Source organism: Cervus canadensis, chromosome 14 (assembly GCF_019320065.1).
Source record: "Cervus canadensis isolate Bull #8, Minnesota chromosome 14, ASM1932006v1, whole genome shotgun sequence".
NCBI classification, from domain to species: domain Eukaryota; kingdom Metazoa; phylum Chordata; class Mammalia; order Artiodactyla; family Cervidae; genus Cervus; species Cervus canadensis.
Window position 1 is genome coordinate 42,924,125 of NC_057399.1, and position 27,949 is coordinate 42,952,073.

The 27,949-nt window shown below is 37.7% G+C and overlaps 1 protein-coding gene across 1 annotated transcript in view; it reads left to right on the plus strand.

The window, feature by feature from the left end:
* Positions 1-27,949, plus strand: part of CCDC171 (coiled-coil domain containing 171) — a 322,272-nt gene that overhangs the window by 243,985 nt on the left and 50,338 nt on the right. Inside the window, 1 exon segment of the mRNA XM_043486967.1 lies at positions 24,147-24,299. Coding sequence (XP_043342902.1) covers positions 24,147-24,299 — 153 coding nt within the window.

Sequence of the window (27,949 nt, forward strand, 5' to 3'; positions counted from 1 at the left end):
GCAGCATGATGTTAAATCAATTTATGCTTTTTTTGTTTTAATTGTGCTTGACTTCAGGAGGTTGTACATTCGCACCCCAATTTTTTGTGCTAATTACTTGACACATTTACTATCTTTATCATTGTCACTATTACCAATGAAAACCATTTTAATCTCTATGTGCATATTGCATTAAGTATCTGGTTGTGCATAATTGTAATCATTCTATGTACTAAATAAATAGGAGTGCACAGTCTTAAGTGGATATCAGTGTTCCAGACCAGCCTATCAAGGACACATAGTAATTCCAGTACATGCACACAACCCCTAGGATACTAAAGGTCAAAGTGAGCTGTCTAGCAATGAAAAAACATCTCATTTGAGACAGAGGGAGAAGAGAACCAGGTTTACCAAAATTGTTATTTCTACATAAATGAAAGGTCATTTCTCTGCCAGCTAATATTTCAGATATGGCAGGGTAAAAGCCTTCCCCAGTCTTAGTACAAAAAATGGAAATATAACTTTTTGGAATCCCATTCTGTCTGCACATATATTGAGTATGCCTAGATGTCATTCAGAATGAGAAATTGAGTCAGATGAGCTAATCCTATATAGGTAGGATTTATGATGTCATTGTCTTGGTATTTTCCTTGTAAAGTGCTTTACCGATAACGGATCCTTAAGTCAGGCTGCTGAGAGATGCACAGCACACTCTCATTTTATGTGTATAAGTCAATTAAATACACTAGGAGTTGTTTTACAAATTTTGTCTTTTTTTTAAAAAAATAATCTTCTATTGTTTGGATAATAGTATATTTGCTATAGTTTATAATCTTAATATAAGTTTTTCTCATTAAAATAACCTGACAGCCTTCTTTCATATTACCTTTTTATAAAATCAAAAGATGCTTTGGAGAAAATATAGAATTTATGTGACATATTTGGATAGTATAGAGATTCATTGACTTGTTGGAAATGTTTACTGAATTCATTCTACAGAGTGAGTGAAGTCCCCAAGAAAATTTCACCTGAAATAGATATTTATTTCCATTACAGAAGCAAGAATTGTTAGCTTAGAGTCAGTGTAATGTAATAATTATTAATGAGTTTGATATCTTTGAAAGTCTTGGTTTCATAGCAAAATTCAAGAGGGGCTTGCTTTTTTAAAAATTGTTTATTTACTTCATTTTTGGCTGCACTGGGTCTTTATTGTACCACATAGGCTTCTCAGTGAGGTGATGTCTCTTGTTGCAAAGCATGGGCTCTAGTGTGCGTGAATTCTAGCTGCGGTGTGTGGGCTCAGTAGTTGTAGCACACAGGCTTAATTGTACCGAGGCATGTGGAATCGTCTTGGACTAGGGAAATAAACCTGACTACCCTGCATTGGCAGTTAGGTTGTTAACCACTGGACCACCAGGGAAGTCCAAGGGCTTTGCTTTTGTACCTTTTTCAGTTAATAGAGGAGAAAACTGAAGTTAACAAAAATGAGTGTTGTGATAGACTACCTGCACAATTTTATGAAACTTGGAGAGCCTAGTTGAATTCTACTGATTTAAGTGAGAAACTTTGTATGATAGGCAGCCAAAACAAAGCACAAAAACACTAAACCAGTCCAAAGCAAACAGGAAAACTTGCAACACATAGGGTGAGCATGGGTTTTGGAATTGGACAGATGTGGATTCGAAACCTAGTTCCTTTCTTTATTAGCTAGAGGACCTTGCGTAATGTACTCAGCATCACTGAGCCTTAGTTTCTTGTTCTGTAAAATAGAGATAATGTGAGTCTTGCAAGGTTATAGTTAGAATTGGGAAAATACACAAACCTCATAATATGGTGTCTTGTTTGTGGTTTAGTTGCACAGTCATGTCCGACTCTTTTGTAACTCCATGGACTGTAGCCCTCCAGGCTGCTCTATCCACGGGATTTCCCAGGCAAGAATCCTGGAGTGGGTTGCCATTTCCTTCTCCAGGGGAATCTTCCCAACCTCAGGACTGAACCCACATCTCCTGCGTTGGCAGGAAGGTTATTTACCACTGCGCCATTAGGGAAGCCCACTATGGTGTCTGGCACATAGTTATTATTCTTAGAACTGGGATCCCAGTAAGAAATAGTGATTGGGGCTCTACAGGAAGTGAGAACACCTCGGGCAAAGATTTGGTCCAGCCTAGGCTTTATTGACTTACCATACATTCCAGTACATTTGTAGAGTGTCGATTCACCTCCATCCTTGCATTACTTTTTTTTTTAAATTTATTATTTATTTTAATTAGAGGCTAACTCATTTACAATATTGTAGTGGTTTTGCCATAGATTGATATGATTCAGCCATGGGTGTACATATGTTCCCCATCCTGAACCCACCTTTCACCTCCCTCCCCATCCCATCCCTCAGGGTCATCCCAGTGCACTGGCCCTGAGCACCCTGTCTCATGCATCGAACCTGGGCTGCTGATCTGTTTCACATATGATAATATACATGTTTCCATGCTATTCTCTCAAATCATACCACCCTCGCCTTCTCCCACAGAGTCCAAAACTCTGTTCTTTATATCTGTGTCTCTTTTGCTGTCTTGCATATAGGGTCATCATTACCATCTTTCTAAATTTCATATATATGCATTAGTATACTGTGTTGATATTTTTCTTTCTGACTTACTTCACTCTGTATTATAGGCTCCAGTTTCATCCACCTCATTAGAACTGGTTCAAATGCATTCTTTTTAATGGCTGAGTAAAATTCCATTGTGTATATGTATCACAGTTTTCTTATCCATTCATAGGCTGATGGACATCTAGGTTGCTTCCATGTCCTGGCTATTGTAAACAGTGCTGCGATGAACACTGGGGTACACGTGTCTCTTTCAATTCTGGTTTCCTCAGTGTGTATGCCCTATTGCCAGTTTTTTAAGGAATCTCCACACTGTTCTCCATAGTGGCTATAACTAGTTTGCATTCCCACCAACAGTGTAAGAGGGTTCCCTTTCCTCCACACCCTCTCCAGCATTTATTGTTTGTAGACTTTTGGATAGCAGCCATTCTGACTGGCGTGAAATGGTACCTCATTGTGGTTTTGATTTGCATTTCTCTGATAATGAGTGATGTTGAGCATCTTTTCATGTGTGTGTTAGCCATCTGTATGTCTTCTTTGGAGAAATGTCTGTTTAGTTCTTTGGCCCATTTTTTGATTGGGTTGTTAATTTTTCTGGAATTGAGCTGCAGGAACTGCTTGTATATTTTTCAGATTAATTCTTTGTCAGTTGCTTCGTTTGCTATTATTTTCTCCCATTCTGAAGGCTGTCTTTTCACCTTGCTTATAGTGTCCTTTGTTATGCAAAAGCTTTTAAGTTTCATTAGGTCCCATTTGTTTATTGTTGCTTTTATTTCCATTACTCCGGGAGGTGGGTCATAGAGGATCCTGGTGTGATTTATGTCGGAGAGTGTTTTGCCTGTTTTCCTCTAGGAGTTTTATAGTTTCTGGTCTTACATTTAGATCTTTAATCCATATTTTTGTGTATGGTGTTAGAAAGTGTTCTAGTTTCATTGTTTTACAAGTGGCTGACTAGTTTTCCCAGCATAACTTGTTAAAGAGATCATCTTTTCTCCATTGTATATTCTTGCCTCCATTGTCAAAGATAAGGTGTCCATAGATGCATGGATTTATCTCTGGGCTTTCTATTTTGTCCCAGTGATCTATATTTCTGTCTTTGTGCCAGTACCATATAGTCTTGATGACTGTAGCTTTAAGTCAGGCAGGTTGATTCCACCCGTTCCATTCTTCTTTCTCAAGATTGCTTTGGCTATTTGAGACTTTTTGTATTTTCATACAAATTGTGAAATTATTTGTTCTAGTTCTCTGAAAAATACCATTGGTAGCTTGATAGGGAGTCCATTGAATCTGTAGATTGCTTTGGATAGTATACTCATTTTCATAATATTGATTCTTCCAATCCATGAACACGTTATATTTCTCCATCTGTTTGTGTCCTCTTTGATTTCTTTCATCAGTGTTTTATAGTTTTCTATATATAGGTCTTTTGTTTCTTTAGGTAGATGTACTCCTAAGTATTTTACTCTTTTCATTGGCAATGGTGAATGGAATTGTTTCCTTAATTTCTCTGTTTTCTCATTGTTAGTGTATAGGAATGCAAGGGATTTGTGTGTGTTAATTTTATATCTTGTAACTTTACTATATTCATTGATTAGCTCTAGTAATTTTCTGGTGGAGTCTTTAGGGTTTTCTATGTAGAGGATCATGTCATCTGCAAACGATGAGAGTTTTACTTCTTCTTTTCCTATCTGGATTCCTTTTATTTTTCTTCTCTGATTGCTGTAGCTAAATCTTCCAAAACTATGTTGAGTAGTAGTGGTCAGAGTGGGCACACTTGTCTTGTTCCTGATTTTTGGGGGAAATGCATTCTAGTTTTTCACCATTGAGGATAATGTTTGCTGTGGATTTATCATATATGGCTTTTATTATGTTGAGGTATGTTCCTTCTATTCCTGCTTTCTGGAGGGTTTTTATCATACATGGACGTTGAATTTTGTCAAAGGCTTTCTCTGCATCTATTGAGATAATCATATGGTTTTTATCTTTCAATTTGTTAATGTGGTGTATCACATTGATTGATTTGTGGATATTGAAGAATCCTTGCATACCTGGGATAAAGGCCACTTGGTCATGATGTATGATCTTTTTAATATGTTGTTGGATTCTGTTGGCTAGGATTTTGTTAAGGATTTTTGCATCTATGTTCATCAGTGATATTGGCCTGTAGTTTTCTTTTTTTGTGGCATCTTTGTCAGGTTTTGGTATTAAGTTGATGGTGGCCTCATAGAATGAGTTTGGAAGTTTACCTTCCTCTGCAATTTTCTGAAAGAGTTTGAGTAAGGTAGGTGTTAGCTCTTCTCTAAATTTTTGGTGAATTCAGCTGTGAAGCCATCTGGTCCTGGGCTTTTGTTTGCTGGGAGAGTTCTGATTACAGTTTCGATTTCTGTGCTTGTGATGGGTCTGTTAAGATTTTCTATTTCTTCCTGGTTCAGTTTTGGAAAGATACTTTTCTAAGAATTTGTCCATTTCTTCCAAGTTGTCCATTTTATTGGCATATAGTTGCTGATAGTAATCTCTGATGATCCTTTGTATTTCTGTGTTGTCTGTTGTGATTTATCCATTTTCATTTCTAATTTTGTTGATTTGATTCTTCTCCCTTTGTTTCTTAATGACTCTAGCTAATGGTTCATCTACTTTATCTTCTCAAAGAACCAGCATTTAGCTTTGTTGATTTTTGCTGTATTCTCCTTTGTTTATTTTTCATTTATTTCAACCCTAATTTTTATGATTTCCTTCCTTCTGCTAACCCTGGGGTTCTTCATTTCTTCTTTTCCTAGTTGCTTTAGGTGTAGACTTAGGTTATTTATTTGATTTTTCTCTTGTTTCTTGAGGTTAGCTTGTATTGCTATGAACCTTCCCCTTAGCACTGCTTTTACTGAATCCAGTAGGTTTTGGGTTGTTGTGTTTTCATTTTCATTTGTTTCTATGCATATTTTGATTTCTTTTTTGATTTTTCTGTGATTTGTTGGTTATTCAGAAGCGTGTTGTTTAGCCTCCATTAGTTGGAATTTTTAATAGTTTTTTTCCTCTAATTGAGATCTAATCTTACTGCATTGTGATTAGAAAAGATGCTTGGAATGATTTCAATTTTTTGAATTTACCAAGGCTAGATTTATGGCCCAGGATGTGATCTATCCTGGAGAAGGTTCCGTGTGCACTTGAGAAAAAGGTGAAAGTGATTGTTTTGGGGTGAAATGTCCTGTAGATAATCAATTAGGTCTAACTGGTCCATTGTATCATTTAAAGTTTGTGTTTCCTTGTTAATTTTCTGTTTAGTTGATCTATCCATAGGTGTGAGTAGGGTATTAAAGTCTCCCACTATTATTGTGTTATTGTTAATTTCCCCTTTCATACTTGTTAGCATTTGCCTTACATATTGTGGTGCTCCTATGTTGGGTGCATATATATTTATAATTGTTATATCTTCTTGGATTGATCCTTTGATCACTATGTAGTGTCCTTCTTTGTCTCTTTTCACAACCTTTCTTTTAAAGTCTATTTTATCTGATATGAGTATCGCTACTCCTGCTTTTTTTTTTTTTTGGTCTCCATTTGCGTGAAATATCTTTTTCCAGCCCTTCAGTTTCAGTCTGTATGTGTCCCTTGTTTTGAGATGGGTCTCTTGTAGACAGCATATATAGGGGTCTTGTTTTTGTATCCATTCAGCCAGTCTTTGTCTTTTGGTTGGGACATTCAACCCATTTACTTTTAAGGTAATTATTGATAAATATAATCCGGTTGCCATTTACTTTGTTGTTTTGGGTTTGAGTTTATACACCTTTTCTGTATTTCCTGTCTAGAGAAGATCCTTTAGCATTTGTTGGAGAGCTGGTTTGGTGGTGCTGAATTTTCTCTGCTTTTGCTTGTCTGTAAAGCTTTTGATTTCTCCTTCATATTTGAATGAGATCCTTGCTGGGTACAGTAATCTGGGTTGTAGGTTTTTCTCTTTTATCACTTTAAGTATGTCCTGCCATTCCCTTCTGACCTGAAGAGTTTCTATTGAAAGATCAGCTGTTATGGGAATCACCTTATGTGTAACTTGTTTTTCCCTTGCTGCTTTTAATATTTGTTTTTTGTGTTTGATCTTCATTAATTTGATTAGTATGTGTCTTGGGGTATTTTGCCTTGGGTTTATCCTCTTTGGGACTCTCTGGGTTTCTTGGACTTGGGTGCCTATTTCCTTCCCCATTTTAGGGAGTTTTCAACTATTATCTCCTCAAACATTTTCTCATGGTCTTTCTTTTTGTCTTCTTCTGGGACTCTTATGATTCAAATTTGGGGTGTTTGAGATTGTCCCAGAGGTCTCTGAGGTTGTCCTCATTTCTTTTAATTCTTTTTTTCTTTTTTCCTCTCTGCTTCATTTATTTCCACCATTCTGTCTTCCACCTCAATTATCCTATCTTTTGCCTCAGTTATTCTACTGTTGGTTCCCTCCAGAGTGTTTTTTATCTCAGTTATTGCATTATTCATTATTTATTGACTCTTTTTATTTCTTCTATGTCCTTGTTAAACGTTTCTTGCATCTTCTCAATCCTTGTCTCCAGACTATTTATCTGTAACTCCATTTTTGTTTTCAAGATTTTGGATCATTTTTACTATCATTATTCTGAATTCTTTTTCAGGTAGACTCCCTATCTCCTCCTCTTTTTTTGGTTTCGTGGGCATTTATCATGTTCCTTTACCTGCTGAAAATTTCTGTCTTTTCATCTTGTTTAGATTGCTGGGTTTGGGGTGGCCTTTCTGTATGTTGGAATTTTGTGGTTCTTCTGTATTGTGGAGGTTCCTCCCTGTGGGTGGGGTTGGACGAGTGGCTTGTCAAGGTTTCCAGGTTAGGGAAGTTTGCGTGGGTGATCTGGTGGGTGGAGCTATATCTCTTCTCTCTGGAGTGCAATGAAGTGTCCAGTAGTGAGTTTGGAGGTGTCTGTCGGTTTGGTGTGACTTTTGGTCGCCTGTATTTTAATGCTTACAGTTATATTCTTGCATTGTTGGAGAATTAGCTTGGTACGACTTGCTCTGGAACTTGTTGGCTCTTGGGTGGAGCTTGGTTTCAGTGTAGGTATGGAGGCTTTTAGATGAGCTTTTGTCGATTAATGTTCCCTGGAGTCAGGAGTTTTCTGGTTCTCCAGTTTTGGATTTAAGCCTCCTGCCTCTGTTTTTCAGTCTTATTCTTAGAGGAGCCTCAAGATTTCTCCATTCATACCACGCCGATGATAAAACATCTAGGTTAATGGAGAAAAGATTCTCCACAGTGAGGGACACCCAGAGAGGTTTGCGGAGTTACTGCAGGAGAAGAGAAGAGGGAGGAGGGAGATAAGGGTGATCGGGAGGAAAAGAGGGGAAAAAAAAGGGGAGAGAGCAATCTAGCCAGTAATCAATTCCCTATGTGCTCTCCACAGTCTGGAACACCCAGAGAGGTTCACAGAGTTCCATAGAGAAGAGAAGAGGGAGGAAGGAATTAGAGGTGACCAGGAGAAGAAGAGGGGGAATCAAAAGGATAGAGCCAGATCTAGCCAGTAATCAGTTCTGTAAGTGTTCTCCGCAGCCTGGAGTACCCAATGAGATTCACAGAGTTGGGCAGAGAAGAGAAGGGTGAGGGAGGAGATAGAGGTGACCTGGGGGAGAAAAGGAGAGTCAAATGAGAGAGAGGGCAATCAAGCCCTTAATCACACTCCTAAATAAAAATGGGTGCTGAGGTTGGCTTCTTAAAGGTACAAAATTGGTAACAAATACCAAAAAACAAGAGATTAAAAATCTAGAGTAGAGGTTAGACTCTCAAAGATACAATACTAAACAAACAAAACCAAATCACAAAGTTTATAAAAAATATATATGAAATTTGCTTTAATAATAGGGTCTTTGTTTTCAAGGTAATAGTAGGTTATAAAAATGAAAATTAAAGGAGTAATAAAGAACTTAATAATAAAAAATCATAAAGATAAAATATATCTAGGAATTTTTCTGGAGCTGTTGAGGCCAGTGTGGGGTCAGTTCAGTTTCAGATAGTTCCTTGTTCCAGCTTTTACTTCTTCTCATGGTCTGTAGGCCCCTTCCAATGTAGTCGGTGCTAACTACAGGGTTTTAATATGTTGCATCTGTCACTTCCAAAGCAGTTCCCTCTTCTTTGTTTATTTTGGCTTCTTCTGTTTGCAAGTCTCTTCAGTGTCTAATTTCCACCCTAATTTCAACACATGGCGACGAAGGTAGTCACTTATTTAGGCTCACTTGTTCAGTTGTGCTGTCGGGAGGGTGGAATACTGCAAACAAACATCACTGGCGTGTGTGGGGAGTGCTTGCAGTGTCTGGGCCACACTGGGTTTGCCCCTGCTCACAGCGTGTGTGCTTTCCTGGTCTACACTGCTCAGGCTCCAGGTTGCTCTGCAGGGGAACTGTGTAAAGCGGGCCCTGGGTTGCATGCACTTCCCAGGTCTAAGCCGCTCAGGTTCAGGTTCTCGGGTACTCCACAAAGGCACAGACTCATCTGGGCCTGGGTTTTGTGCCCTTCCCAGGTCCGAGCAGCTCAGGCGACCAGGTGATTAGCGAGTGCACTCTTCCCAGTTGGGCGGTGCGTCTTATTACCTCCCTGGTCCCAGCTGCTCGGTTTCCTGGGTGCCCCATGAGAGCGCTGTCTCAGGCGTGCCATGTGTCTCCTTTGGGCAGCTGATCTCTGGCTGTGGCCCTCCTGGCAGATGTCAACCATCCAGGATCCCAGGAACCTGGATGGTTAGCAACTTGGATGGATGGTTAGTTAACTTGGTTAGCAACTGGGAGCCTGCTCATAGTTTGGTAGAGGATGCAGTTTCTGGGCCAAGATTGCCCCTCGTCTTCTGGCTCTAGCTGTTGCCCGCCTGCCTCTCTGCCTCTGGCAGGGGATGGGCTGGTTTGCAGCCAGCTAGCTCTTCTCTGGTACTCGCTCAGTCCTTTGTTCTGTGAGTGGGCCCAAGAGTGCCTTAGGTTAGAGCTTTTCATGGGAAAGTTCTCTCTCTTTCTCTCTCTCTTTTTTCCTCCCTCTCTGGCTATCCCACAGTTTGGGTTGCTATCTCATGTTAGCTCCCTCAGATTGCCCTCAGGGCATTCAGGCCTGGTCCTTATCCTAAACAATGCAGCCCGCGCCTCCCTGTTTATCCCCTGCTTGCTGGTGGCGGATGTGGGTGTCTGGGCTACTTCTCCGCTGGGAGCTGTGGTTAGGCAGGTAATCTGTTGGTTTTTGTTTGTTTTTTTCTCCCTTCCCGGTTATGTTGCCCTCTGAGATTCCAAAACTCCCCACAGACCCTCCGGTGAGAAGGTTTTCTGATGTTTGGAAACTTCTCCTCTTTCACGACTCCCTCCCCGGGATGGGTCTCCGTCGATAACTCTCTTGTCTCTGTTTTTATCTTTTATATTTTGTCCTACCTCCTTTCGAAGACAGTGGGCTGCCTTTCTGGGTGCCTGGTGCCGTCCGCCAGCGTTCAGAAGTTGTTTTGTGGACTTTGTTCAGTGTTCAAATGATCTTTCGATGAATTTGTGGGGGGAGAAAATGGTTTCCCCTTCCTATTCCTCCTCCATCTTAGGACTGCCCCCCAGGTTACTTTTTGAGGCAGATGTGGGATTGACTTTGAGTGGAGAGTTGGGCTGATTGCATATTGCCCTCAGTCAGATTCCACTGATTCCTTTGCTGCTACAGGCTGTCCGATGGCTCCTTCTGGCATTGCTGTGCCAGTCAGTGAGCAAATACAGACATTTGTATGACATCCTCTCAAGCTGAGTGTGTTAAGTTAGGTTGTTTAACCCAAGTATATATGAAGAAGTCTGTAGGAGTTATGGGCAGAAGAGTAAATAATCCAGGCCTTTGCCAGATAAATAGTTACCATTTAAACTTAAAGAGATGTGTTATTCTCTTCTTGTTTGTTTTTAAAATATATGTAGATAAATTTGTATATGTCGTCTTTTAAACTAAATGTTAGCATACAACACATATGTACACACTTTCCTTTTGATTTTGAAATAAGTATACTCACAAGAAGTTCCAAAATAGTACAGAGAAGTTCCTACATATCCTTCACTCAGTTTCGCCTGTTACATCTTACATAACTTTGACATTGACAAGTTGCTCAATCCTGTCTGACTCTTTGCGACCCTATGGACTGTAGTCTACCAGGCTCCTCTGTCCATGGGATTTTCCAGGCAAGAGTACTGGAGTGGGTTGCCATTTCCTTCTCTAGGGAATCCTCCTGATTGAGGGTTCGAACCCAGGTCTCCTGCACTGTAGGCAAACGCTTTACCATCTGAGCCACGAGGGAATCTACCCAGGTCTCCCACATTGCAGGTGGATTCTTTACCAGCTGAGCTACAAGGGAAGCCCTACATAACTTTAGGACAGTACTAAAACCAGAAAATTGCCATTGCTGCAATATGTATGTGTAGTTCTGTGACATTTTATCATGTGTGTATTTGTGTAGTCATGACCATGATCAAGATACAGTGCTGTTACATCACCACAAAGATTTTCCTTTGCTATCCACTTTATAGACATAGCAGCCCCTCCCCGGAAATCAGCAGTAACCCCTGGTAGCCACTAAATGTTTTGTCTCTATAATTTTGTCATTTCAAGAATGGGTAACTGCAGTCCTACAGAATGTAACCTTTTGGGTTGACTTTTTCACTCAGCATGATGCCCTTGAAATCTATCCAAGTTGTTATTAATACATCTATCAATAATTTATTCCTTTATATTGCTGACTAATATTCATGGTATGGCTGTTTCATAATTTGTTGGGCCATTCATCCACTGAAAGATACTTTCATTGTTTCTGATTTTTGGCTGTTATGTATGAAGCTGTGAACAATCATGTGCATTAATTCAGCTGCATCAGGTCTTAGTTGTGGCACATGGGATCCTCATGGTGTCCCTTGAGATCTTTGGTTGTGGTGCATGGACTGTCTAGTTGTGGCACGTGGACTCAGTAGTTTGGCATATGGACTTAACTACTCCATGGCTTGTTGGGTCTTAAGTTCCTGACCAGGGATCAAACCCATGTCCCCTGCGTTGTGAGGCGAATTCTTAACCACTGGACCACCAGGAAAGTCCCTCCTATACCTGTTTTTGGGTGAACATAAATTTTCATTTCTTTAGTATAAATGTGTTCAGAAATGTGATTGCTGGGCCATATATGAGTGTATGCTTAGTTTTGTTTTTTTTAAATAAACTGCCAAACTGTTTTCCAGAGTGTCTATACCATTCTTTATTCTCACCAAGCTGCATGAGATCCAGTTTTTCTGTTCCTTGCCATCTTTTGATGTTGTCACACTTTTTTCTTTGAGCCCTTCCATTAGGTATGTAGTGATATCTCACTGTGGTTTTTATAATTCTCTAGTCGCCAGTATTGCAAATAATATGCTTATTTACAATTTGTAAAAGAGAATTATTTGGTAAAATGTATCCAAGTATATTTTGCTCGTTTTCTAATTGGAGTGTTTGTCTTTTTACTATTGAGTTTTGAGAATTTTTAAAAAAAAGTATTTTCTGAAAGCTAGTTCTCTGTCAGATAAATTTTCTCAACAACTTGAATGAGCTTGGAAGAAGGCCCTGAATCTGATGAGAAAAAAAATCAAAGCTTCAGCTAACACTTTTATTTAAGCCTTGCAAGACCGTGAGAGGAAGACCCAGCTAACCCTGCTAGACCTGTAGAAACTATGAGATGCTAAATCTGTGTTATTTTAAGTCATTCAGTTTTTGATAATCCTGGAGTGTGATGCTGCCTTTATGCAGCATGAGGAATCTGCATGTAGATGAGGAATGTAGATGAGGAATCTGATTACTGGAGCTTGCATGTGAGTGTTAGGGAAAGAAATGGGATGTCTCTGCTGCCGGCCATAGTAGGTTGGTCGATTGTCATCTGGATGTGGAGGCTTCCTGAGGCCTAATGTTGTGCCTTTCTGGCTCTAGGCTGCTTACTGATTCAGTCTGTGGGCTGCTCTCCTTCACACTGGCAGGGAAAGAGCCATCTAGCTCAGTCGGTCACCCCGTGATGCAGAGGGGTGCTCTTCATGCTTGTTGATTACTTACATGTATTTTCGAGCTGGTATTCCCAGTGGAGGGCTTCCCTGGTGGCTCACCGATAAAGAATATGTTTGCCAGTACAGGAGATGTGAGTTTGATCCCTGAGTTGGGAAAATCCCCTGGAGAAGGAAATAGCAATCCACTCCAGTATTCTTGCCTGGGCAATCTCATGGACAGAGGAGCCTGGCAGGCTACGGTCTATGGGGTGACAAAGGAGTTGGACACAATGTAGCTACTCAAACAAGAAATCCCCAGTATATGTATGAGTTCAGTCGCTCATTTGTGTCTGACTCTTTGCAACCCCATGAACCACAGCACGCCAGGCCTGCATGTCCATCACCAACTCCCGGAGTCCACCCAAACTAATGTCCATTGAGTCGGTGATGCCATCCAACCATCTCATCTTTTGTCGTCCCCTTTTCCTCCTGCCTTCAATCTTTCCCAGCATCAGGGTCTTTTCCAGTAAGTCAGCTCTTCGCATCAGGTGGCAAAAGTATTGGAGTTTCAACTTCAACATCAGGCCCTTCAATGAACACCCAGGACTGATCTCCTTTAGGATGGACTGGTTGGACCTCCTTGCAGTTCAAGGGACTCTCAAGAGTCTTCTGCAACTTTCACATCCACACATGACCATGGAAAAACCACAGCCTTGACTAGATGGACCTTTGTTGGCAAAGTAATGTCTCTGCTTTTTTATATGCTGTCTAGGTTGGTCATAACTTTCCTTTCAAGGAGCAAGTGTCTTTTAATTTCATTGCTGCAGTCACCATCCGCAGTGATTTTGGAGCCCAGAAAAATAAAGTCAGCCACTGTTTCCCCATCTATTTGCCATGAAGTGATGGGACCGGATGCCATGATCTTAGTTTTCTGAATGTTAAGCTTTAAGCCAACTTTTTCACTCTCCTCTTTCACTTTCATCAAGAGGCTTTTTAGTTCCTCTTCACTTTCTGCCATAAGGGTGGTATCATCTACATATCTGAGGTTATTGATATTTCTCCTGGAAATCTTGATTCCAGCTTGTGCTTCCTCCAGCCCAGCGTTTCTCATGATGTACTCTGCACATAAGTTAAATAAGCAGGGTGACATTATACAGCCTTGATGTACTCCTTTTCCTATTTGGAACCAGTCTGTTGTTCCATGTTCAGTTCTAACTGTTGCTTCCTGATCTGCATACAGGTTTCTCAAGAGGCAGGTCAGGTGGTCTGGTAGTCCCATCTCTTTCAGAATTTTCCAGTTTATTGTGATCCACACAGTCAAAGGCTTTGGCATAGTCAATAAAGCAGAAATAGATGTTTTTCCTGAACTCTCTTGCTTTTTCGACAATCCAGCAGATGTTGGCAATTTGATCTCTGGTTCCTCTGCCTTTTGTATGTGTTTATATTTTTATCCTTGTGACACTATTAAATAAGCTCTATAACATAAAACAAAGAAAAATGGAAAATTTTAAAGATATGATTTTAAAAGATTTTTGAAAGAAAGATTAAAAAGTTAAGATAAAAAGAAAGTTAATATAAAAACTATGGCAACATAAGAAAGATCAGCAGTTGCCAGGGGTTGAGGAGGAGGGAGGAATGAATAGGCACAGAGGAGTTTAGGTCAGTGAAACTGGTGCTCTGTTCTACCTACAGTGATGGGTAAGTGTCATTATACATTTGTCCAAACTCACAGAATGTATAACACCAAGAGTCCACATTAATGTAAGCTGTGGGTTTTGGGTGATGATGTGTCAGTATAGGTTCATTGATTATAGCGTATGTACCACTCTGGTTAAGGATGTTTTGGGTTTGTCAGGGCTGGGGTTATATGAGAAATTTCTATACTTTCCACTCACTTTTTCTGTGAACCTAAAAATGCTCTAAAAAATAAAGTTTTTTCAAAAATCTAAATATAATGTGAAATCTGTATATGGAAGTCTTCAGTTTTTTTTTTTTTTCCATTTTAACTCACTCTGGAGATTGAATACATCTCAGTGGATATACAAGACAATGGACTCTTCCTATTTTTTTTTTTTTAAATAAAATAAGAGAGAAAATTTTTGCTCTTTGATATAGATTGGCACTGGTCATCACTTGGTCCATTTTTTAAGCATTAATATTTCCTATCAGTTATGTTGGGGAAAGGTGGAAGGATTTTGCAGTGCAACAGGGCTGAGAATAGTGTCCTCACTCGTGTATTTACTTTCTTTGCACTTCACCATGAACTGTTGTGTAATCTGTATGGTTAAGTAGTTTATGCACTAAATTATTTTACATAGTGTAGTCTTTACAGTAGTTTACAGTGAGTTGAGAGGTAGTCTTTAAAATCTTCTATATGAAGTTTGCTAGTTTTCTTGTGACAAAGTAGTTCAAAGTCCTCTTGAACTTGAGTGAATTATGGCACTTTTCTATAAAATAAAGAGAAGAGATCCCAATCTGTAGACCTTTTCTTTGATGGCAAGTGGCTATCAAAAACATATCTAGAAAATTTTTTGAAGGAACTTAAGACAAAATACATTCTGTCACAACAGATTAAAAAAAAAACTGACTGCTTTATTGAAGGAGTTTTATGTAGCATTATGAAAATAGCTGTTTGGAAGTGTTTCTAGAATTTTGGAATTTTTCTAAAAATGATCTAAATCTGTAAAAATTCATTTATGTACAGACATAAAAAATCTGTTCAAATTTTTGTTAAAAGTATAAAATGTATTTAAATATAAAATGCAATTATGAAGATATAAAAGCAGGACATATAGTAGTGTAAAGAACAGTTGATTCAGGGAAGTTGGAAGTTTTCTAGCCAAAATTCCAATCAAAACATTGTTTACTTGGTAGATAGGATTGAAGCATGCATGTCATGATTTAATAAACATAACCAGTGGTGTACTTCCGCCAGGGGCATCTTCCCTCTTTATCATGCATTGCGGGAGTAGTGAGGGTGAGGACTCTGTATTAGACTTCCAAATTGCTATAGAGGTTTCCCTTCTATCAGAAAGCAGAGTATTCTTATAAAACCTGTCATAAGCTGAAATGGCATTAAGTGAAGGAGCAGTTATCGGAGGCCCCATCTTGCTAATGAATCACCAAAATTAATGGAGACAAAGCACAGATGCTCACAGATACAGCACAAGGCTATGTGGGTGAGATGCTAAGAGTAGTTCCCGGGGAAGGAGCTTAGAGGGTCACTCTTACAATTCTGGGTGAACGCTGCCTCCAAATGGGCTCCCCACAAAACAAACACCCCGCAAAACAAACACTTCATGTTTTTGCATTTTGACTGTTTTAAAGGTGAAAACAAAAATCCTCTTCAGGTTTCTTTCAGTTAGCGAAAACAGGTACTAATGCAGGTGAAGTGAAAGGGAAATGTCATAAGGCAAACTTTTGAAGACTGGGGATAACCTGTATCGCCTAAAAGTTACACCAGATTTTTAAAGTTGTAAAGCATACCCAACCATATTTCTTGCACTAAAATCATTAGTTACAACATTTTGTTGAGCCTAAGGGGTTTCATACTGTTAAAGCCAAGTTAAGTCCCTCTCCTACTTCTCATGGCTGTTTATGTGTAGCTTCAAGTCCACTTGTAGCTGGTTACATCTTCATAGGAGTGTTTTCTTGTGTGTTTATTTCTTCTTTCTCAAAAATTTTGTTTCTGGCCCCTTCTACTTTCTATTCCTTATTGATTCCTTGGGATTCGTGTTGGCTGAAAGCAGTCTTATCAGCTTGGATGCCTGCACATGCATGCACACACACCCACGATATTACATGTGGTAAAGCAAGGAGGTGGAAGGCAGTCTCCTATCCTGATCAAGTCTTTCCTATACAACCTTGTACTGGAATGTCATGAAGAACCACGTATTTAGGGCCAGGGCCAGAAACCAGACGTCCAGACTAAAGAGTCTGTTTCTGGATCTTAGACTGGCTCTTGACTGGGGAACATAGTTGCTATTTGTGGACTACTAGTAACAGACCCTTTAACCCTCATTCTCTGCTGCATCTCTACATTTGTAAAGTATTGGAAGGAAAGTAAATCAACTAAATGAGCAACCTTACAGCCTAACTCTGTAATAATAAAGAAAATAATTTTCCTTTAATTCCAGGTGCCAAGGAATAAAATTTGATACTAAAAACTATGAGAATGTTATCACTATAGGACTTTCTTTCTTAGGAAGACATCTTAAATAGTAACTTTTATTGGCGCTAGTGGTTAAGAACCCACCTGCCAGTGCAGGAGACATGAGAGACAGGGGTTTGATCCCTGGGTTGGGAAGATCCCTTGGAGGAGGGCTTGGCAACCCACTCCAGTATTCTTGCCTGGAGAATCCCATGGACAGAGGAGCCTGGAGGGCTATAGTCCATGGGGTTGCAGAGTTGGACACACTGAAGCAATTTAGCACACAAGCATATGAACACACGCACAACTTTTATTTTATTATTTAAAAAATTTTATTGGAGTATAGTTCATTTACAATATTGTGTTAGTTTCTGCTGTGCAGCAAAGTGAATCAATTATACACATACGTATGTCCACTCTTTTGTAGATTCTTTTTCCAGATAGGGTATCACAGAGTATTGAATAGAGTTTTGTCTGCTATACAGTAGGTCCTTATCAGTTATCTATTTTATATATAGTAGTGTGTATATGTCAATCCCAATCTCCCAATTCATCCCTCCCCTTTTACCCCCTGGGTCATAGCAAACACCCTCTTCCAACAACATAAGAGAAGACTCTACACATGGACATCACCAGATGGTCAACACCAAAATCAGATTGATTATATTCTTTGCAGCCAAAGATGGAGAAGCTCTATACAGTTAGCAAAAACAAAACCGGGGGCTGACTGTGGCTCAGATCATGAACTCCTTATTGTCAAATTCAGACTTAAACTGAAGAAAGTAGGGATAACCACTAGACCGTTCAGGTATAACCTAAATCAAATCCCTTATGACTACACAGTGGAAATGAGAAATAGATTTAAGGGACTAGATCTGATAGACAGCCTGATGAACTATGGACGGAAGTTTGTGACATTGTACAGGAGACAGGGATCAAGACCATTCCCATGGAAAATAAATGCAAAAAGGCAAAATGGTTGTCTGAGGAGACCTTACAAATACCTGTGAAAAGAAGAGAAGCGAAAAGCAAAGGAGAAAAGGAAAAATATTCCCATTTGAATGCAGAGTTCCAAAGAATAGCAAGGAGAGATAAGAAAGCCTTCCTCAGCGATCAATGCAAAGAAATAGAGGAAAACAACAGAATGGGAAAGACTAGAGACCTCTTCAAGAAAATTAGAGTTACCAAGGGAACATTTCATATAAATATGTGTTCAATAAAGGACAGAAATGGTATGGACCTAACAGAAGCAGAAGATATTAAGAAGAGGTGGCAAGAATACACAGAAGAACTGTACAAAAAAGATCTTCATGACCCAGATGATCACAATGGTGTGATCACTCACCTAGAGCCAGACATCCTGGAATGTGAAGTCAAGTGGGCCTTAGAAAGCATCACTACGAACAAAGGTAGTGGATATGATGGAATTCCTGTTGAGCTATTTCAAATCCTGAAAGATGATGCTGTGAAAGTGCTGCACTCAATATGCCAGCAACTTTGGAAAAATCAGCAGTGGCCACAGGATTGGAAAAGGTCAGTTTTCATTCCAATCCCTAAGAAAGGCAATGCCAAAGAATGCTCCAACTACCGCACAATTGCACTCCTCTCACACGCTAGTAAGGTAATGCTCAAAATTCTCCAAGCCGGGCTTCAGCAATACGTGAACCAAGAACTTCCAGATGTTCAGGCTGGTTTTAGAAAAGGCAGAGGAACCAGAGATCAAATATTCAATATCTGCTGGATCATCGAAAAAGCAAGAGAGTTCCAGAAAAACATCTATTTCTGCTTTATTGACTACACCAAAACCTTCAACTGTGTGGATCACAATAAACTGTGGAAACTTCTGAAAGAGATGGGAATACCAGACCACCTGACCTGCCTTTTGAGAAACCTGTATGCAGGTCAGGAAGCAACAGTTAGAACTGGACGTGGAACAATAGACTGGTTCCAAATAGGAAAAGGAGTACATCAAGGCTGTATATTGTCACCCTGCTTATTTAACTTATATGCAGAGTGCATCATGAGAAACGCTAGGCTGGAGGAAGCACAAGTTGGAATCAAGATTGCCAGGAGAAATATCAGTCACCTCAGATACGCAGATGACACCACCCTTATGGCAGAAAGTGAAGAGGAACTAAAAAGCCTCTTGATGAAAGTGAAAGAGGAGAGTGAAAAAGTTGGCTTAAAGCTTAACATTCAGAAAACTAAGGTCATGGCATCTGGTCCCATCACCTCATGGGGATGGGGAGACAGCGGAAACAGTGTCAGACTTTATTTTTTGGGGCTCCAAAATCGCTGCAGATGGTGACTGCAGTCATGAAATTAAAAGACGCTTACTCCTTGGAAGGAAAGTTATGACCAACCTAGACAGCATTTTAAAAAGCAGAGACATTATTTTGCCTACAAAGGTCCATCTGGTCAAGGCTATGGTTTTTCCAGTGGTCATGTATGGATATGAGAGTTGGACTGTGAAGAAAGCTGAGTGCCAAAGAATTGATGCTTTTGAACTGTGGTGTTGGAGAAGACTCTTGAGGGTCCCTTGGACTGCAAGGAGATCCAACCAGTCCATCCTGAAGGAGATCAGTCCTGGGTGTATATTGGAAGGATTGATGCTGAAGCTGAAACTCCAATACTTTGGCCACTTCATGTGAAGATTGACTCATTGGAAAAGACCCTGATGCTGGGAGGGATTGGGGGCAGGAGGAGAAGGGGACGACAGAGGATGAGATGGCTAGATGGCATCACTGACTCGATGGGCATGAGTTTGAGTAAACTCTGGGAGTTTGTGATGAACAGGCAGGCCTGGCGTGCTGCGATTTATGGGGTCGCAAAGAGTCGGACACAACTGAGTGACTGAACTGAAGTGAACTGAAACATAAATTTGTTTTCTACATCTGCAACTTTATTTCTATTTTGTAGATAAGTTATTTGTACCCTATTTTTTAGATTCCCCATATAAGCAGTATCATATGATGTTTGTCTTTCTCGGTTTGACTTCACTCAGTATGAGGATTGCTAGGTCCATTTGTATTTTGGCAAATGTCATTACCTTATTCTTTTTATAAAAATTTACTTATTTTTTAATCCAAGGGTAATTACTTTACAGAATTTTGTTGTTTTCTGTCAAACCTCAACATAAATCAGCCATTGGTATTTTTCTTTAAATAGTACCTTTTACTCTCAGTGAGACATTTTGTTGTTAGGAAGTAAACATTCATTAGCCTTTAGTATTCTTTATGTTTGAAAAAAATTAATATATTCAATATGTATAGAATATCTTATATTTAAAATACTTATGCCCAATAATACCCTTCAGAAATAGAGTCTTTCTTTTATGAGTTAAAATAGTAATTTTCCTAATACCACTGTCATTATTATAGCTAACATTTACCTGAGTGTTTGTCGTGTGCCAGATACTTACTGTCTGTTCATGTATTAAATTCATTTAACTCCCCCCCCCCCACATAATCTTTGTGAGGTAGGACTCATTTTCCCTATTTTATGGAGATATATTTTTTCACATATTTGATTTATCTGGTGTATCTGTTTTATATGGTTTATTTACATAGTATATAGAAATGAAATATACCCATAATTGCATAATTTAAAGTAAAATGTCAGGTTCTTGCAACCCAATTACTTACTTGAAAATATAAATAGAAAATTTACCATTCTGTTGGGATCTTGGCCTTATGACATTTTTCACTAATTGTTCCTTCTAGCATCAGCTTCTTAAGACTTCCACTTTCCCCGAAGTCTGATTTTGAAGTCAGTCAAAACTATATAACATGTACATAACAAATTATATAAATAATATACTAGTACAAATGATAGTATCTCAGAATTAAATTCTAAAACACTTATTCCTTAAAAGAGATGTGAAATTTTATGTTTGTACTTTCTCATCTTGTTACGCTGATTATAAACACAATAGCTTATCTCTAAATCAAAAGCCTATTTTTGTCCAGAAACTGCTTTTTGTTCTGTTTCTCATGTAACTAGATAAAGCCCACTGAGATTCATATCTCATGGCATGGTATAGTCAAAATCCCAAGGGCTAAAGATGACATGGAATAAATTCTCAAATGCTGGGCATGCTGTTCACAGCATCATGCTGCTCTGTCATTGTTTCCTATTGTAAAAAGGGGTGATGTTTTAATCCAGAGCGAGGAGTGCTGTGAAGGGCTAGACTTTAGGAGATTGATAGAGAGGTCATTAGATGTTCACTTCCTCCTCCTCCCACCCCCTCACTTGATTCCGACTGCCATTTCCATTTCTTCTACCAAGTTGGTACCTTTCTTTTATACTAAAAAGTTGGATTTTTTTCCCCTGGCCTCCTTTATAACATAGTTTGAATCACTTTTTAATACTGGAAGTTAACGTTCTTTATTCTTCAAAAGAGCTGTGGCGTCTTTGAATAGCTCTGCCATTTCATTGATACTCCTCCCCGCCTTTCAATTCTGAAGGAGGTTTTCATTTTAGAAGCATGTAGTATATTTTACATGCACTAGTTCCATGAAACATACTTTCTATATTGATCACTGTATCTTTGCCGCTCTGAAAAAATACCCTACACAGTGTTATATGCTTTCGTCTCTCAAATGAAATACTGCTTTAATGATTTTAAATGCTAAAGATTCTAAATCTTAAGCAAAAAGTGAGATTATTGTTTTATTCTTTTTAATGTTGTAAAGAGATAATATGTGGTTTCTCTTAATACTGCCCCAAATTTTAGAATTTAGTTATTAAAAGTAGATCAAGAAATGAGCCAAAATAATTATGACTTTTGTTCCATCTATCATATAATAATTCAGACATAACTTCTCAAAAAAGTATCTTATTTTTTAAAAAAAGATTTGAAGGAATGTCATTTATATTATATATTCATTTTAGAATATCATGTATATGAGAATCCATGAGATGTATTTCTCCAAATTTAAGAAATAGGATAATTTTTCAAATGTTGAACTTCTTTATCTTTAAATGTTACAGGCTGGTTCCATTATGACTTACATTGAAATAATAATCCAGGAGCCTATTATTAATAGAATGGTACTTTCTTCTTTTTATTAAAAAGCATTTATGCAAGTTTTCATGCCTTTTCGATTCTTATATAACAAGAGCATATGTATAGGAGCCCCCTATCACAGATTGTCTCATTAAGATCTTAGTGGAGAATTTAAAATTAGAACAGTGGTAATAATACAATGAAATTCACTAGTTTACTGTTTTTTAGAGGGCATTTTTTTTTTTCTTTTTTTACTTGAGAGGCAATGTAATTGAAGGGTTAAGAGAATGGCTTTGTATTAGTTGAATGGTTAAGAGAATAGCTTTGTATTAGATTTTTACCTATCTGATCCTTACAACAGTTTTAGAAATAAGCAAGAAAAGGCCTCTTCTTCCCATTTTTATGGCGGGAGGAGGTGGAGACTCAGAAGATGACGTGACCCAACAAGACAAAGCTAAGTAAGAGGCAGCGTGAGGACCAGAAAAAAAAAATTAATATGACTCCTAATTCCTGGTCTTCCATCTCAATGGAGATGAATGAATTTACAAAAGTGGAGAGAGACTCAGTGTAGGAAGAAACATATGATTTTATAATTTCTGATTTTTATCTACTTTTGAAATCTAGGGAAATATTTTGTGTTAGCATTAGCCCTAATCTTACTTTGAAATGACTCAAGGTAAGGAATGTGAGATGTGAGAGGACATGTGAGATGTTCCCAGACATGAAGTTGTACCATGCTTATTTCGTATTGGGCAACAGAATTCACTTTTGTGTACTCTGTCTTTTCATGCTGACAGCTATACTTTTGCTTATTTTTCTGACTTTAAATAAAATATGGTTAGCAATTTATTAGGACACGACTAAAATGAGTTTGAGTAAACTCCCGGAGTTGGTGATGGACAGGGAGGCCTGGCGTGCTGTGATTCATGGGGTCGCAAAGAGTCGGACAAGACTGAGCGACTGAACTGAACTGAACTGAAAGCAGCTTAGCGCACACACACAGTAATTTATTTGTTAGGGTGTTAATGTTATATTTTCCCAAGGCATTTTTTTTCCCCAAGCTGAACATGCCTATTCAACTTGTGGCTTTTCCCCTTATACAGACTTTTTCTTTTTTCCTTTTCTTTTCTTTCTTCCTCTCTTCCTCCTTCCTTCCAGTCAGTCATTCAGGTCATCCCTGAAGATACAAAGATAATTAGATTTGGCACACCATCTGGTCTAGGTATCTCCTTGGTGTAGTGAATATAAACATGTAAACGAATGCATTTCTGCCAAAGCAATAAAAGAAAAATTGCATGCAAGCATGAGGGACCCACAGAGAACCAGAATAGAAGTTAACACTGCCTTTGGGCTCAAAAGAGGCTTCTTTAAAGAGATGGTTTCTGAACTGGGTTTTTGAGGGCAAATAGACATTCGTTAGGCAAAAAGATATGAATTTTAACAATTATACAAGTAACACCTACTTCTGTTTCTCAGACATTGCATGTGTTGTTTCTTACTTTTGTTCACCAGATTATTTCATATGCATATACCCAAATATTTAGTTTTGTAAAGCTCTCTCAAACCACTCTTCAGATTGAATATAATTTGGAAATTCTCAGACTGTCTACCATTGTTCTAAGTTGTTGCTGTGGTTGGAACATGGTTTTCTTATAAATAATATAACATTGTATTGGATATGTCTTTGAAATGTTTGATTTTACTTTACTGTACTTGAAGTATTGTGAAAGACTTAAAAAAAGATATACTAGTATTCTTGGACTTAAAATTCACTATAGGTTCCTTTAGAAGCTAAAGTTTACAAAATATGATTACATTGTGAAACAGAGACCCAACAATTCCCCCAAATATTACACTAAAGAGAAAGAATTACCAGCCCTTGTTTATGTTATTTACTTTATTATATCTAGTATAATGCAAGGACATAATTATGCTTTTCTTACAACATAGGAGTTATAATATTTACTCTTATTCACAGGATTAGTTCAGCTCCTTTTGTTTCAAAGCACTTGCCTTTTAGGTGGATTGAAAATTATACTAAGCTTATTTTGAAATATCTTGCTTATATATCCATCTACTGTGTGTCTTAAGATTGAAATTTAGGTCAAATTACAACTTGAATTTAACTTTACAAAGAAAATAAGTGTGCCACCTTTAAAAACTGCATTCTAAATTTTAAGCACAATAGATCAAAGTACACCTTATTTAAATAAATACTCTGGAAAAAAAATCTCAATTATTTTCTCCCAAACTTTCTTAAAATAGTCACTGTTCTCAATATAAAATGTGAGGTTTAGCTTTCTTATTTTAAAGGAAGATGAAAAGTTGTTTATTTTAAAATTTTAATGATTTTGCTTTCAAATTATGGAAATTCTCCTTTGGGGACAGCTTTATTTGAATTGTATGTGACAATATTTTTATTTCTTAAGGCTATGATTAAAAGTTTCGTGGATGTGTACCAGCTTGCAAGCGCTAGAATTGCTACATTAGAAAAGGAAATGACATCTCATCGAAGTCACATTGCAACCTTGAAATCAGAACTTCACACGGCTTGTTTACGTGAAAATGAAAGTTTACAATCAGTAAGTCCTACAGTATATTTTTCGTCTTTGAATCTTGGGTCATGTTTACACTCATGTTTTTGTTGTTCATCAGATCACTCACCAATATATCTAGTTTAGAATAAGTGATCAGTCAAATAGCATAAAATTACTAAGTGTGGAGAAAATTTTGAAGGAAGGAAAGCAATTAATTTTTGCATTGTATCACGTATAAAGTATGCGTATTGTTATCAATGCTAAAACACTACATCAGGATTCCTTTGTGTTTGGTAGTGCGGCTGACAGTTGGGTTTGGCAGTATGCATAGTTAAAGCTTTCAACTGTCTGAAGATTCAGTACGTCCCATTAAAGACAGAATATTATTAATTATGTGTATAACCAAAATGGTAATTAGAACATGTGATTATTCTCTGTAGAAAACTAGACTTATCCATAATACATGCCTAGCTAAAGATGCATGTTGTGATTCATCTATATGATTAAAATTCAGTTTCAGCAGTCATTTTATGTCTTAAAATTTTAGCCCATGATAAAATTTGGGCTCATTTAAGACCAAACAAAATTTTTTCCACTTGAAATACATGTTTGGGGAGTATAAAAAAGTGAATGTATTTCTGACATAAAGGAATAAAATACAATTTCAACTTTTTCCTCAAGAGCCAGATATGTCAACAATGGGATTCAGAGGGTTATCAATAATTGGAATGTCATTTTTCCTTTTTTGGTTTGATTGGAATGGATCAAGGTGACTTGTAACGAAAAACAGTATCATTTTGCCATTCAGCTATTGACAAGTTTCAAATGATATATTCAACAGAAAAAGAGTTAACGTAAAGTAAATAGATGCATAGCTGTGGCTTAGTTATTCAGCTCCTTTGAGTAGTAGCTTAAGTGTCAGCATCCCAGTGAAGCTTTATGACCATGGTATTTGAAACTGCAAACACTAACCCTCCCTCACCCCACAGACTCATTCTCACCTCCTCTTGCTTGTCTATCTTCTACCTTCCTTGCTTTATTTTTTTTCACTATAGCACTGAGCAACACTTACACATTTTGTGTTTTATTTATTTATTGTTGTCTATTTTGCTACTTACCCTCATAGAATATAAGTTCCATAAAGTCAAGCAATTTGGGGTATTTTCTTCACAGCTGTAAAGGCACTCTAGTGCCAAGAACAGTCTGGCCCATAGTAGGTACTCAGCAATTGATTATTGAATGAAGAGTTTCTAATACTTAATCCAATAAATGAGCAAACTAGTTATTTGAGATCTGAGATGTGAATTCAGTTGAGTTCAATTTTTAAAATTACTTTGTTAATTTCTTAATGACTGAGTAGTAAATTAGACCTCAAATAAGAGAAGTTAAAATGAAGAGGAAACTTTCATAAAGATTTGTATAAGTATTTGGAATTCATTCTAGTATTTCTTTAAAACATATTTAGATTTCTTCCTGCTAGTTCTCTGATCCCATTGGTTAATATTATATTATACTCTGTCAGCTTTGTTGGGTCATACTGTTATTGATTGCTCATTCTGTTATTCATATGAAAATAATTACTTATGTTTTGAGAAAGTTTGATAAGGTGGGATTATTTCCCAATGGACTCAAAACATTTTCTTTCTTTCTTTTTTTTTTTTTACCAATTATTAAGCTATTGATATCTTAATGAAGGTCTGATTAATATACCTCATGATCATAATAAAGCTTCCCTTCTCAACTTTCTGAGAAGATTTACAGGGTATGCTCATCATCTTGCTTATAAGAAGAGGTTCACTTAGGCAGTAATTCTCAAAATGGAATGTGTGTAGTGTGAACACTCCCCACAAGGTTCTGTTGTGTCCTAGGACACTGCTGCCTAATCCCTTGCTTCAGTGGGATATGTGCTATCCAGTCTGTTCCCTGGATAGTTGAGGATCACTGTTTTGAAAAGAATAATAAATTTGTAATAATAAAAGAATAATAAATTAATAATAAATTATTAAATTTGTAAATAATAATAATAATAAACTTGTAACTTCTATTTTTCAAGACAGGTTTACATGCATTTTCTGACTTCTTAAGAACTCTCTGAGGGAGGTTAATCTTTTAATTTCATAGATGAGAGGTGATCTAGTTTGGTAGATAAGAGCTTGGGCTTTGGAATTACATCCATTAGAAGTAGAGTCAAGTGTAAATAAGAGAAAACTTGAGTAACATGTTTAAGACAATATTTTTTTTCTCATACAGAGAGAAGTCTAGAAGTAGGTGGCTACTGTCATTAGGTTAGTGGTTCAACTTCTCTGTAATTTCTCTACCACTGCCTGATAAGATGACAGCTAGATCTAGGATTTGGAATCAAATTCAGAGAATAGGATGGCCCAGCAGTATCTGTTTTATATATATAATAAATCATTGAAAGGCTCGCCATTAAAAAATTAAATATTTCTATCATATTTATTAACTATTAATATTTTAAAACTTTAGTAGATTATAGATATTAAATATATATTTAAATGTTTATATATTTAAAAAGGAAAAACCTTCCAAGGAAATTCCAAATGTATTTTCACTTATAGTCCATCAGCTGGAAATGGGTTGTGTGACCACCCTAAGCTCTAATGAGTCAAGGGACAAGGGAATAAGGAATGAATAGATATTGGGTTAGCCAATTGATCATATATCTGATTTGCCATACAAATCAGATACATCTAGATTCTAGTTCAACCTCTGTTAGTTGCTAATTGGGGGGCTTGGGTCTCAGGTCTCATCTGTACAATGAGGATAATGATACTATTCCCTACTAGAGATGTTGGGAGGTCTGTAGAAAAGTGTTCAAGTACTTCGTACTTTCCCTTGAACTTAGTAATCCAAAAAAGTTATCTATTAACTTATTACCATTATCTTCATAGAAGGTAATTGAGATTGCACCACAGGAAAAGATTGTTTACTAATATAATGTCTTCAGCTTCAAACCATGTCATTTTGTTCTGCTTCCGACTGTAACCTTGAAGATGTAACTCCTGCTCTGTGATCACCATCAGTATTTTCCTGTAGCTGAGCTCTCTGCCCTTTCTGTAGCCTTGTCTTCCCTTCTTTTCACTGACACATTCTTGAAAACCAGTCTATACTTTCTTTGTCTATGTACTCATTCTACTGATACTATTTTCTTATAGGGCACCAAAATTTTGTGCTTGCTCTGCTTATCCACGTGTTCCTTATCTCCTTTCATCTTTCTTGGACATATGAAGCTTCAACTACTTTTTTCTTTAAATACGCACCTCCTTTGTTTCCCTTGTTATCATTTTTTCTTCATTGGCTCTCTGGCCTCTACTTGAGCTCTGCCTTCTTTGTATTATTGTTGTTAATTCTTTTCCACCCATTAGTTTAATATGTATTCAGCATCTGTTCTGTGTCAAGCTTGATTTTGGTCCTGGGGGTGCCATGTGAACTGAAAGAAACAATCTTTGCTCTCACGAACTTAAAATCTTTAACAGTGAAGGTAAATATTTTTCATGTAATCACACTCATCAATATGTGATTACTAACCAAGATAAGTTCATTGAAAGAAAAGAACTTAACTGTATAAGAGTTTCTTTAAACAAATGAGCCTACCCTAGACCAAGGTATCAGTTAAGCGTTTTCTGGGTCAGTGATGCTTAAGCTAACATCAGAAGACTGTGTATGAGGTATCC